The sequence below is a fragment of the Serinus canaria genome, chromosome 1A, assembly GCF_022539315.1.
Source record: "Serinus canaria isolate serCan28SL12 chromosome 1A, serCan2020, whole genome shotgun sequence".
Lineage (NCBI taxonomy): Eukaryota > Metazoa > Chordata > Aves > Passeriformes > Fringillidae > Serinus > Serinus canaria.
Window position 1 is genome coordinate 44,998,048 of NC_066314.1, and position 14,244 is coordinate 45,012,291.

At 38.0% G+C, this 14,244-nt stretch overlaps 1 protein-coding gene across 5 annotated transcripts in view; it reads right to left on the reverse strand.

The window, feature by feature from the left end:
* Nucleotides 1-244: 244 nt before the first annotated feature.
* The window catches only part of ANKS1B (ankyrin repeat and sterile alpha motif domain containing 1B), a 410,803-nt gene continuing 396,803 nt past the window's right edge, over nt 245-14,244 (reverse strand). For 4 of the 5 annotated variants that reach the window (XM_050969884.1, XM_050969880.1, XM_050969882.1 and 1 more), the window contains 4 exons: nt 13,109-13,195; nt 8,357-8,494; nt 3,280-3,447; nt 245-2,171 (listed from right to left, as the gene is read on the reverse strand). In XM_050969884.1, the coding sequence (XP_050825841.1) occupies nt 2,061-2,171; nt 3,280-3,447; nt 8,357-8,494; nt 13,109-13,195 (504 nt within the window). In that variant the 3' untranslated portion in view covers nt 245-2,060. Of the gene's footprint in view, nt 2,340-3,279; nt 3,448-8,356; nt 8,495-13,108; nt 13,196-14,244 lie in introns of all 5 variants that reach the window. The other variant, XM_050969881.1, reaches the window with a different exon arrangement.

Genomic DNA, 14,244 nt, shown 5'->3' on the forward strand with positions numbered 1-14,244 from the left:
GCATGGAAGAACCAGTTAATTGAGGACTTCAAAGTGTGATGTTTTTACCATCTGTAAACAAAATCTGTATTGCGATCCAAAATTCTCTCCACAGCAATTCCAAGGTTTCCTAGGTACAAGATCCAAAGCCCGGTGAAATCAGTGAAATGGGGTGGGGGGGATCTTTCACTGATTTTAGTATCCTTTGCATCGGGCCCCTGATTCCCCTTAGCAATGATAAAATCATACACAAAGCTGGGACTGTACAACTTCCTTTTATTTTGTGTGCTTTTATAGGATATAAATAAATGACAAAATTACAAAATTTATAACTGGAAGCCCAAGCATATTTACATAAGTATTTGTTGCAGTGAGGCTACTATTTACTGTTCTCCTATACAATTTTCCTTTTGGTACCATATTTTTAGTGTTGGTTTTTTTTTTTTTTTTGTACTGTCAGTTGACTAAGTACATATCAACAGTGAATAAGCAAAAATATGTACAAGGAACTATTTTGTTCAAGTAAATTGAATACTGTATTAAAAGGATGTCATCACTCAGAGCTATGATTAGGTTTAACTAAACCATATACAGTTATCAGTTTTAAACCAAGTTCAATTATCCATTTTTTGGAATATACCAACTGATGATTCTAACTGAAAAACCTCAGCTGGATATGAAATAATAATTAAAAAAACATTAAGACAACCACACAATTTATCAATATCTCTATAATGAACTTCAAAATGATTCACAATTTGACTGGAAAGAACAATATACGTTAAAATGTCATTTTTCTCCTATAATGATATTTTACTGTTATAATTTCAGTTCTACATAAATATACATCATGGTATTATACAAATACTCCACAGACATTAAAAAAATTAAAACACTTTAAAGAAAAAGTAAGTAAATCTTGTTTAACCAAATATTAAGCAAATGCTTAATTATTTTGTTTCATGAAAACATTTTTATTACTTTGGAATTTTTTTCTTTTTCTTGCTGTTTTTATTTAGAAAATGTTTTGCAGTAGAATTTTATCAACACTCTTCCAAACAAGCTTTCTGTGACAGAAATCTTGATAGCAAAATCCATGGTTTTGACTTTTTTTAGAACCACTGAGATTATTTTTTTAAAAATACTATTAGAATCATGGCTATAGCAATGTTGAACTGCATAAACTATATGTAGGTGTAGTATAATGACCATTCCACTTTCATTTCAGACTGATCACACAGAACATCACCAGTGCACTGATGCTACAACTCTTATAATTTTCATAATGCTGCAATAGCAGTCATTTATTAACTTTAAAATAAACAATATTTCTCATAATTAATCTGGCTTCCTTCCATAAATATCAATATGTTTTCCTATAGTACTTCTCTTCCATAAAAATATCTAATAAATGTTTTCTGTGCATTATTAATATCTTTTTCTAACCATTCACAAAACTCTGATCCTTTGCTACAATGCAAGAGGTTCTCATTTCTGTAGAGGATCAAAGGACATCAATGATTACATATAAAATCAGTGCACACAGAAATCAGGGTGCCTAATTTCTTGTCACTTTAACGAATTCTTTATTCAACACAGTAATTATTAATGAATTCAGTGGTTTCACAAATAACCTATTTATTAATTCTGGTTCTATTTCAATTAAAAACTGCCAAGATTTAAATAAAAAACCCAATCAAATACTCTACTTGTAGGCAGCATTAGTATTAGTTTAGAGACATTTTGTTGTTTTTTTTTCTTTAAAAAGTAGAATTCTAAAATAAGAAATCAAAGAAAGCACTGTGGCAGAGTCACAAGGGAGAACTGCACGAAAAATAAGGTTTCTCACTCCTCTTGTGGACTTTAATTTTAAAAGTCTTCATATAGAATCACTCTTCAGTCAGTGCTGCAGGAAGAAGAACATCACCAGAAATGACTGTCAGCCTTTTTTGTTAGTTACAAGGCCACTCATACAGTGCAGTCTTCCTCTCTGCTGGATTGAAACGTTGCCATAAAGGAAAGGCTGTGCTGTGACTGCTTGGCGTGCAAGGCACAACAAGGAACAGGGGGACAGTTTTGTATCAGAAAATTGTAGTTTCATACTTGGTATTAATGCCTCTTTTGGCCTCTTGTCCAGGTTCAACAATCCAGGGTAGATTCGCAAGAGTCTTTTGTTCGGATGGATCTATCTGCTTTAAGACAAATGCAAACATACAGACGGGTTACCATCTCCGTGCACGGCAGCTCGAGCAGAGGGGTTTTCGTTAAACTAACAGGGCAAATCCCGAATTGACAAAGTCGTACAGCAGCAAGTATGGTGGTGTCTACACTCCCATGTACTCATGGCTGCCTTCTTCTTCCTGTTGAGATCAGAGCTGTGTTTACCCCCAAGCTATAGGGCATCAGAGTTCATTAAAGCCACACTTCATCCTGAGAAGTCTGTTCGCTAATGAGACAGACGATGGCATCAGGAAATGTTTCTACTTAAGGTTTTATGGAGGAAGATTCTGTGGCAATGGATGACAAAGTGTACAGTCACACATTTCCCCCCACCCCTTCCCCTCACCCAAAAATTCAGTGTCATAGAGTACAGTTCTCAAGTTATAGTCAGTGAATATGATACAGTGTGCGGTCATTTTTCTCCTTTCCCTCCCAAATCACCCTGTGCCTGTGTTTTCAATTTATAATAGTTTTCATAATTTTTTAAAAAGGTCTACTGTAAAAGAATATTTCTGTCATCTCTGCACTTCAGGAGGGCACTTTTAAGGCTATCAACACAATGAGCTTTGTTTCTTAGGAGTCTGTGATTAATACTGAAAAGGTTTATAGAATCCCAGATCAAAAAAACCCCAAAAACAAAAGAAAAAAAAAAGGGTAAGAAAAGAAGTTGCTTGGTCTGACAGAATAATTGTTAATTGATTTGGATTTGCAATCTGATTAGGATACATATGCCATGATTGTATCCCAAACAAGTTAGGTGATAGATTAGGAAAGTCCATGAAACTGCCGAGTTTGAGAGGTATGCATTGATTAAACTCAATCAAAGTTCAGTAATTACTGTAAGACACAAGACTAACCAAGCAACATCTTAATCTGGAAAAATCTGAAATAAACAGTTGTTTGAAATGGCTGCCAGTGCTGTGGTGACACAACCCTGCCAGCTGATGAGCAGAGGTGGCATGATGGAGCATTTCTGACTCAAGAGGTAATTTTATTTGTACAGCTTCCAGTATATAAACTCTTAACTGTATGGTTGATATATTTTGGATTGTTTTGCATGCATTACCACCTTCTACTTACCACTGACTTCCGAATACTAACACGTGGTTTGGGAATAGGTTTAGAGGGTTTGTTTTCAAAGCTTTCGGGGAGGGTTGAAGAATGACCCCCTTTTCGTGCCTGTAGTGCAAGCTGATAGGCCACCTCAAAGGCTTGTCCTAGTGTAAGAATGATTTCATAAGCTAAATTCTGGAACAAAGCAGAAACAGTTAAAAATGAGGTGAGGTGGAATTACTGTCAGACACATGAAGTAGGGTAGTGATTTGCAATATAAATAATTAAAATCACGCTGGTAATGGGCTCCTCAGTCTCTGATGTTTACATCTGTCATTTGATTTCTCACTGATTAAAAACTATCTAGAAGTAATTTATTGTATTGAAAGTAATTACTTCTAAACCCCTTGAAAACATCTTGCTAAACATGAAAACATGAGTGGGTGAGTGTGTTGCCATCTCTTTTTAGAACGAGTACATTAACCTTCCCACCTTCCCAACTCATCCCATGTCTCTGTTCTCGGGATCCAGCCCCTCTTGCACTGCTGCAATGTGACATTCGGCCTCGCTCTATTTCAGAACTCCTGTGCTGACCCTTCCTCCTCCAGAGCCAGCAGCCTGACTTGCTGCTTCCCTGGGCACATGCCTTGGGATGCTCTGTGCTCACCAAGCAGCACAGGAAGAGGCTGCAGCCTGGCTGTGATGCTTCCAAGGGGACAAAGAGCCAGGGCTGGGAGTGCATGCACTGCAGGCAGCGTGCAGGTCAGCTCTTCCAGTGCGTGCTGCAAGTCCTGGGGAAACCTTCTCATGGGCTTGTTTGCTAGAAGTAAAACTGAGCTCTCACAGCTGTGTAACAACATCCTGTAAGCAAGGGGAATGGAGGTTACTGGGCATAATCAAAAAAGTCAGGCTATTATGCCTAAAACCAGTTCAGTGTTATAGGTGGAATACTTTAAATCCTCTTCAACTATGGGGAAGAAAAACCTGTTGAAATATTTATAAAGCATGAATGAGGTATCAGAGGGGTTGATATAAATATCTTTTCAGTACAGTTACACATCAATGAAAAATCAGCTAGGAGTTTCAAATGTGACCTTACTCTAAATGGAAAGTGAAGTCCTATGGTAATTTTTCTTCAGGTTTGTGGGTTTGTTTCTGTATATTTATTTTCAGGCTCCTACTGCAGCCTATTTTTATGCTCCTACTAGAGCCTATTTCTGGGCTACTAACTCTGCACTAATCTTTAGAACCCCTGCAGAGCAAAGGCAAGCCTGTTGGCTTGCCTCCATATGATGTCCTACAGTCCCCTTGGAATAATTCATAAACCTTTGATATGATTCAGATGTTACTCTCTCCTTCCCCAATCTCCACAGCCTATAGTAGGAAGCAATTCTGCATTGTTTGAACCTAGGTGATTCCCATAAAATTCCCACATTTCTGATGCTTTTTCAAATGAGTTTTGTCTTTACTAGTCAAGTTTAACTCTTAAGTTTGCAGTGAAAAAGCAATGCAATGCACTTGGAAGCACACTATTTTCAGTCCCTTCAATCATTACAACAAAGTTAAATGGACAAGCATTGTATTTCATGCCTTACACTTTAATTTCCCTGAAGAATTTCCATTCCTTTTTTATCACTCTTGTATACTGATGTAACTCAGGCTAAATTCAGCATATTTTGCTCATTATAAGAGTTTCTTATAAAGGTGCCAGTTTTGCTCTGTCTTAGGTCAGACAGAAAACAATTATACCCCTGCACTGGGAGTTGCTCTCTGCTGTTACAACTACAGTAACAACAGCAAGCCAGCCAAAATTTTACAGCTTCCCAAATAAAAATGCCTGATTTGATAGCTGTAGTCTCCAAATTATCTCCCCTTTAACTTCAAGGGAAACTGTCCAGAATTGAAAAACACTGAGGCTGCAGTTTGCCAGTGGAATTATAAAAGAAAAACTAAAGATCCTGTTATAAAGTGCTCTGCCTTTTAGCAGAATGCTGGCCAAGGAATTAAGAGCAACAGAGTATAGTTGTTAAAAATGTAGAGAATAATATAATTTCAAATGGAGTGTAATTTAAGTGGGATAAGAACATTATTTTAAAGAGAGATGTCTTTAGAATCAGCTGTCCTGACAGTAAGAGAGTGTACTATATCATGATGGGATTGTCTGCAGCGGATATTATTAATATCACTAAGGAATACATCAGCAGGACATGGCGTAGGAATGGCTTGCTGGAGAATATGCAGACTGCAGTACCTTGTGTACCTTGTGAAATTGTAAAAATTTATCTGGAAAAAAACCCATAAGTAAATAAACTTGGTTTGAGGAATTTCCCACCCTATTACTGGGAGAGGATTATGAGGACCAGAGTTGGTACAGATTCTTGCAGGGACTTTATTGGACAGGTAGAAGCAGGATTCCCTTCGGGACAGGGGTGGAAAACCACACCAAAATCCATTGTGGAAATTCTTCTGGTGGAATGAGGAGATTATCTGAACTAAAAAGTTCAAAAGCAGGTGGCACAAAAGGAAGGATGCAGGTCTCCCTCTCCGGCAGACAGTGAGCATGGCTGCTGTAGAGCCCCTGGCTGCTGCAGGAGACACTGACTCTCACAGCACCCCACCAAGCACCTCAGGAAGGAGAGAAAGGCCTGTGCTGCTTCCCAGGCTGCTGCAATCCTGCTCCTTGTGTGGTGAGGCAGACAGGGAAAGTGAGTAAGCCACAATTTCTGGGAGGTGAGGAATGAGGTCAGCTGCCTTGCTTGCCAGGCAGTGCCACAATTCAGAGCTCCAGCCCAAGTCTGAGACAGGATTCTTCATCTGTAACTCAGGCAGCCTATTGCACTGGCTGATTGTTTCCTTACATTTTAACTGACACTTTTGTTGTCTTCTGTTCAGGGGTGCACTGGGCAATGAAGGATTATCTGATGGAAATTACCTTGGGTATCTCCAATACACAAACCAGAAATCAATACAGGAGCTGTGTCGATGCTTTGTTTCTCCAGAGGGAATCCTTCACTCATAGATTTAAGGCTGATTAGTAAAAGAATGAAAGTGAAGTGGATCTCAACTATTGAGCAGTAAATCCTCTTCTTCCCCCAAACCTTTTCCCCTTCAATATTCTGTAATAATGTCTGATGTTTCTGCAATTTTGATTGTAGAATTTTAGCTCTGAGTTGAAGTTAAATTTAACTCTGAGTTAAAGTACAGTTACTCCTAAATGGTATCAGTAATGTTTGTGGTTGCATGTCACTACACTAAAATACTTCCCTACCTATAAATAAATTATTCTTGCCCACATTTCCTGAGAAACTGAAGGACCCAAGAGAGTGATTTTTTCTTTTCCATAACATTGCATATATTGTATTACCAAAATAAATATGGTTTAAAATGCCTTACATCTAGTTGTGGATTTCTACCATTTTAAACCCTAATTTTCTGAAAATGATTGTACTTCTATCCATTGGCAAATGGGTAGGATTGTTTCTATTAGCAAATGGGACAATCAGTTTAACGTGGACATTAGGCTTTAAATAGAAAATGTAATTCATGCTGTGCTTGCACTCATAGCTGCATCTAGCATAGTTTTTATGCATCTAGCTGGTTTTTATAGAGCTTGTACTTGCATCAAAAATGCTAGCTCCTGAGGGAAAAAAACAACAAACCAATACAAAAAGAGGATATTTGAGTAGGTAACACCCAATTGAGGATTAGGTTGCAGGAGAAAACTAACTTAAGACAGGTAAAGTTTCCATATTGCTTAAAATAGCTATTTAAACTGCTTGGGATATTAAATGCTCCTCCTGAAGTACAGGAAGTGGGCAAAATAGAATTATTCCTAGATCACTTTTCTTCCCTTGCCAAGAAAGGAGATGAATTTCACCTGCAATACCTGAGTCTACGTTTCTGCTTGATTGCTAAACCTATAAGTGAAACTGCAGTACTTCAAAACCACTAATTAGAATTTAAATAGACCAGGAGAAATAAAAACCTCACTCAATCAGTCTAATTTCAGTTGTTCACACATCACTAAAACCTATATAATGTAGCATCTTGTTGATAATTTTCTATATATTTTTAACACAATTTCAAAGTTTTCCTACTCCCCGTGGATACTAAAATGTCAGCAGAGAATTTAAATAACAAAAGCACTCAAGCAAAATGCTAGAATTCCTCTAACCTACCTGCACATCTTGTTATTTAAATTCTGCCACACACTACTGCTGTGCATGTTAACTATTTCCCCAGTTCCAAATAAAAAGCTGCAGTTCAAGGTACCCTGTTCTTTTGATTTAACTTATTTATATTCATACAAGCATGTTTCAAGAATTCTCACACATTATACACTATTAAAATGTTTTTTTCTTCAATGATTTTGAAGTTTTAATTTTAAATTTCTCTTGTGCTCAACTCAAAGAGTAAGTTTTCTTGAAAGTTTTGGATTATAAATCTTAGTCATAAAAATTTGTAGCCACCACTTAGGTCACCAAATTTAGCTAAAAACTGCATGACTGATTAATTGATACATGTTCATGATTTCTTGAAACCATAATAGTTTGTGTATCCCCACCTAAAAAATATAAGTATAGGAAGAAATTATCAATTTTCCATTAATATAATAGGAGCTCCAAGGACTTTTGCTGAAGTAACATTTTGAGATATGTAGGCAAGAATTACAGAACAAGGAAATAAGAATGAAATAATTAATTTGCTACTTTCAAAATAAAAGATCACCAATCTTTTGGTGTGTACTGAGATTTCAGAATGGCTGGCCAAACACACTTGTTACCAACTTCTGGAAGCCTTAGGCTTGTAGCTTAGGTTATGGGAATTTCATGTCCAGGCTTGCATGAAAAGCTACTCACTAAGTGTACAGTCAACAGCTGAGGTGACAGAGGTGACTTATTTCCAGTGGGAAAGGAGATATCAAAGGAAACCTTTGCTCTACTCCAGGAATATCCCTTTGCTATCCCACAGCGACATTCGCCGGGGGTGAATGAATGACGCCTTCCATCGATCACCACGAATTTATCTGAAAATGTTGTGACAGAACTCAGTGGCTGTGCCAAGTAGAAAGAACTATTAAAGGAAGCATCTTCTAGGAACTGACCACATCAAACGCAGTGAAAACGTGGCAGTAGTGGTGATTGGTCTTCAAGTCTTTCGTGATGTACGCAAACGTGGAAAGGTCCTCGGGGTCTTGTGCAGCACAGGAAATGTTACGGATTTCGTGTTCAGCAATAATATTCTGTTAAAAAAAAATATTTCCAATCAGTTTAAGAATTAAATTTAAAAGAGCTGTAAAAGGTATGGGTTTAGGTTCACATTTGAGTTGATCTGCTGTACCAAAGCATTACAGAAATGTCCTAATAAGAGATTTAATAGACCCCATGTGAGATCTTGCACAGGTATTTGGAGTTTTGACCTTCTCCAATTGCCAATTGTCTGGTAGGAAACCATTATGTTCTAGAGTCTTCCCTATGAGACCACTTGTGCTCTGCAGTTTATTCAGGCTCCTTTGACAAAGAGACATCTTTCCTGGCACACAGGACACAACTTCATAAGATATTGGTATATAGTGCTTCAAAATCGTATTAATAGATACAATTTCAAAGCACTATACCAGCATCTTATGAAGTTCCTGAGCTTTTGTACAAAGATCACAATGGGACAGTTTCAGTCTACTGACAGAATCTGCTGAAACCCAGCAAGCTCAATGGCCAGGTTTTTGCACATGCTATTTGAATAATTTTAGCTATAGTTCTTCAGGAGAAAAAAAACCCCCACCAAACACCTCTTATAATTGAAACTGTGAGAAATTTAAAGGATTCTGATTACTTAAATGGTAACTATGGGGGGACCTGGCAGCTTATCTCCACTTACTGACAGCAGCATCCTGTGGGAGACATGTAGGAGAATGAAACTGTTCATGCACTGAACCACACTACTTGCATCAGGTAATGTAAGCCACAGCACACCACTGGGAGAGAGGTGGGGCATGTCTGTCCCATGGAATAAAAAAAAGCTGTCTTAAAGCTTTGGAGAAAATTATGAATACTCATTACAGAAACTGCTGATACATAATTAGTGTGCTCAGGCCAAAGGAACCATGAAGCCAGAGAAGATACAGCAGAGTGGCTTATGGTTAGGCCTTGCTTCAGCAACACACACATTTAAATGGTTTGTTGAAAGAGAAGAATGATTCACTGAACAGGAGTTTACTTAGGGGTCAGTTTATATGATTTCTTGAATTATAGCCCTGCTGGCCATAGCTCTGGCATTTCCACAAAAGCCCACAGTGACATATCCTGCTGCAGCATGACATCAGGACTGCATCATGGAACAGGTGACACCTGTAGTGTCCCAGCTCCTCACACAGCCACCACTTGCTGATGCCACAGTGGCACCTGTCCAAGTTAAAACAATCTCTGAGCATATCTGGTTTTCCCTCTCTTTTCCTTCCTACCTCGTTTCCTCCACCTCCACCTTTTTTTAATACAAGCAACCAAATTACTTCAGATGCTTTGCCATATCTTCTCTCATTTGCTAAGTAGCAACTTTCCTCTTTGCATGTAGGTGCCAAGTTAATGAAAAGAAGTATTAACATATCTAATTGAAGAAATGATGACTTAGGAAAAAATTTAATAAAAAGCATACCAAATTTCAAATTATGGGAAAACTGAGATAAGGAAACTTTACTGAAGAAAAGAAATAATCCTCTTAAATTGTTGCAACATACTTGATTATTTCTGTTTAATGCATTATTCATAAAAATGACAAAACCAGTACTTGTGTTTCAATATATGCCAATTTATAATGACATGTATAATCTCTGCTCAACAATTGCTTGCTTTTTCTGTTACTTGAAACATTTTATTTTCTTTGTTCTCAAATTGATAACTTTTACCCTCAATAAAGACTTTGATAAGAATTAGAATTATCCCAAACCCAGGGATTTAGACATCCACAGATGGAGCTGTAATGCACTGTCATTGATGTCATTGCAGTTCAGAAAGCAGAAAGAATTCAAGCTTGGAAGGTGCTAAAATCACATGTGAAGTATTTATGCCAATTCATGAGCCACAATGCGATCACCTGAATTTATGCAGCTTATGTGGAAAGAGCTCTGCTATGCTGAAACTTTTCTTAGGTGACTTGGGGTTGACACAGGGATTTGCATTAATTATTTTCATGTTTTAAATTTAAATCAAGTGAATTTTAGAAACATACTATTTTAGAAACATAATATAAAGTATACCTAAACAAAATATTCAAGATAGAAATTGGTAATGAAATTGAGATTTTTTTTTTCCTAGCTGCTCTAGGATGTCCTCTGTGTCTTCTTTTCAAACTCAAACATTTTTCAGTACATGCCTTTACTGCATCCAACTGTCACACTTCAGCAGACCATGGTCTTATTCTGCAGCAAGTAGAAGGCTGTGAACCAGCTTCCTGTTCTGGGTACACTCCTCAGACACTGACTGACACTGTACAGTTGTTCTAAAATTTGCCTTTCAGTTTGGCAAGAGAAACCTCCAGTACTTCTCAAAGAGTGGGGAAGCTGGAAGTCAGTTCTGGTTCTGCCAAGGAAATACCTTGGAGACACCAGGTTTTTGCTAAGCAGCCTTCCTTTTGCTTGCCTAACCCATGCCAGCCAATCCCCCTTCTGGCAGAAATCACCCAGAAGTTAGGGTGAGCTGTGAGCCACAAGAAAATTCTGTGAGTCTGCCTTTTCCTAAGCAGTAATTTCTTTCTGGCCTCACTTGCAAAGGAATGGTGTCACGCCAAACTTCGAGGCGCCACTGAAAGAGCTGACGTGGAAGGAGGTCAGGGCCCCTTTGTGCCCTGAAACTTTGCCTGCTATGACTAGGAAGACAAATTCTTAGCTTGGTGGCATAAAGGAAAAGGATGAGCAGCCATGAGAGCTGAGTTTCTAAGCAAGAACTGCTGGCTAGTTTTGTCATTGTCAAGGATGTGTTTAGTGCTAAGGGGTGCCCTGCTCTGCCAGCTAGGAGCTCATCTGGAGGCAGTGCAAGTCTGGACAGGCTCTCTCCTTAGGGCTAATCTGTTTGGGACTTGAAGGAATTTGGAACAGCACACTGTGGACAAGGATGATAACAACACTTCTGGGCTATTACCTGGTTTTACAGAAGGGAAAGGCAGTGCAGATTTTGAACTGGAGAGAAAGCAATCTACCACTTGAGAGAAAACACTGGACTGTGGCAGATTTAACTCCATCAAATATATCTGGTGCACTACCAGGTTTCAGTGGGACATCTAGAGTCAACTAATGCAATTTGCCAAACTTCTTTTGGCTTTCCATCTTACATAAGGCTCTATGCACTGTGCAAAGAGACACAAGAAGCTCCTCTTGTTCTCCTGGGATTTTTTGTAAACCTTAGGACACTGCAGTTACATCCTTAATGCTACAGAGGAGATTTAAGTGCAGAAAGCAGTATTATCCAAGTTGGAGTTAGTGCATTACAACGTCCTGATTTATGCCCTACACATCAGAGAACATAAAAGGAATGAGGGTTGTAGAAGCTCAGTTTTGAATCAGTGGAATGAAGAAGGAGCAGACAGGAATCCCTGGTCCCTCTGCTCTGGAAAGTATGCCAGACTAGAAACAACAGTAATTTCACCTCAGTTTTCTATTATGCCATCTTCTAACTCTAAATATGGCTTCCAAACTCCAGCAGAAGTTCACAAAACTGCTTCCATCCATCACTTACAACACAGTTCTAGTTAAACTTAAAAACTGATTGATTTGGCAAGTTTGAAGGATCCTGGGTTAGGTGTACTGTGTGGTCTGAATGTTCAGCAACACAAAGCTGCTATTTACATTATTAACCTGGTCAGGCAGCTGAGCTGTCAGATCTAATTTTTATATTGCCTAGTCAGTTTTAGTCACATAGCAGAAAATAGAATTTCTCTCCTGTTCTTATAAAAGCAACAGATTGTATTTCCTTGCCATTTTAGACATACAAAGAAGAGAAATTAATGCAATTACTTTACTTCTCTTTATAGAGCTTGTACATTTTATTTGGCTGAGCAATAATCCATTGCTCTATCCATCACTGAGTTCTTTGATCTCTTCATTTCTGCTTTTGTGGCTTTGGTTGGGGTTTTTTTAAAGATTTGGGTGTATTTAGAAATGTAAGAAACAAAGCACAGGAATATTGCCATGCAGGAAGATGAAAAAAAAAAAAAGGAATAGCAACTATTAAGAAGCTGCTGCAGCTCAGGTAGTTAAATTGCTAGCATCAAGAAAACAGCTCACAGAGAGGCTGTGGTATTTGAATGTCTGGAAAGGATATTCAAGGCTTGTGTTCCTTATTCATTGAATAGCTGGCCCTGGATAAAACTGCTTCTTTTTTCTTCTTTATTGAGCCATCTTTTTTTAAAAATCAAATTATATTAATGAATATATATATATATATATATATATATATATATACACACACACACACACACACACACAGATATATATATATATATATACATAAATATATATATATATTTTTTTTTTTTTACATATCTATGGAACTGTATAGAAAAGAATATGGTAAAGGATTCCACAGAGGCTCCTTGCTGAATGTCTTTTGTGACAAGCTTGCATATGAGAGCAGAACACTGGACACAATGTTCTCCAAATAAGCCATTAAAGCTGCTTCACTTGCTCTCCAGCCTGAGTTTCTGGAGAATGACAATTACATTACATCCATTCTGGGCAAAAGAGGAGAAAAAAAGGAGAGGAAAACACAAACTGCAAATGTGTCTCCTCTCTGGCCTGGCCTTCATAGGTATTACTACTTCTCCCAGTTGTGAGAAACAAAAGGTAATATTCAGTAATTGCACATACCTTATTTGTAGCATCAATAAATTTGACTCCCTTGTAAGAGACAGACAGGACAATGGTTGGTACTTTCTTCATCTGTTCTGTAGACTTCTGAAATCAAAACAAAGATATCATTATTCTTAGAGTTGTGTTGCATTGCAATAACAGTGCTCTCTTCTTCTGATTAAATACCTAAGTTAAATAAATATTTTACTTTTTCTTCAGCCAGCTGTGCTCTGGGTTTATGCTCTCTTGTAGTAACAAAACTAAAATAGCTTTAAATTTGTTGTGAGGATAGTAAAAATTCTCTTTTTTTTTTCTAGCACAATAGGAAGAGAATAAAGTAAATTTTCCAGGCTTAAAAAGACCAGTCATGCAAGCAGTGTTTCCCAAAATTTGTGTGTTTAGGACATCTATCTGGTGTGCCCCATCCACTGCTGCCTCCCTCCCCTTCTCCTGCCCTTCCCAGCTGTAAGAATCAACAGCACAGTACCTCTTGCAGTACCATTTCCTGGCTGCAATCAGTTGTTATTTAGAAATATTTCCCTGTTTTTCCCCTCTTTGCAGCTGTATTTGTGACATGAGGTATCCTTGCAGCCCTCTAGGCCTGCCAGTCAATCTGTCAGCCAGCACTGTACCTTGTCAGTCTGGCTGTCTGCACTTGGAGTGTTGCTGCTGCTGCTGCAAGCTGCTTTACACATGAATTAGCACAGAGGCTGATTCTGCATCCCCTCAGTGTCAGGTTCTCCCACCTACAGTTCATGCCCCTCTATAAGGTTGTGTTTCCTTTTATGCTAGTCTGTGTGCCTTCAGTGTGATGCACACAGCAAACATATTTCCTGCTGAACAGACTGGGAAAACATTTGAGGCAGAATTAAGTTTTCTGCAGAAAAAAAAGTTCTTTATTTACAGATTAAATTTACTACAACAGCCCCAAAACCAACAAAACAAAACCCCAAAATGTGGCATAATAGTTTATGACTGATTTGAATTATTTTAAGGTTAATGACAACGATGGACCAGACTATTCTGCACAGAACTTCTATAGTAACATTCAGAAAATGCTTATTTATGGGACTAGCTGCAAACAGTCACAGAGATCAGTCAAATATTTTCCTGAGAGGAAATGAACTATTGACAGTTACAGGTAAACATGAGGA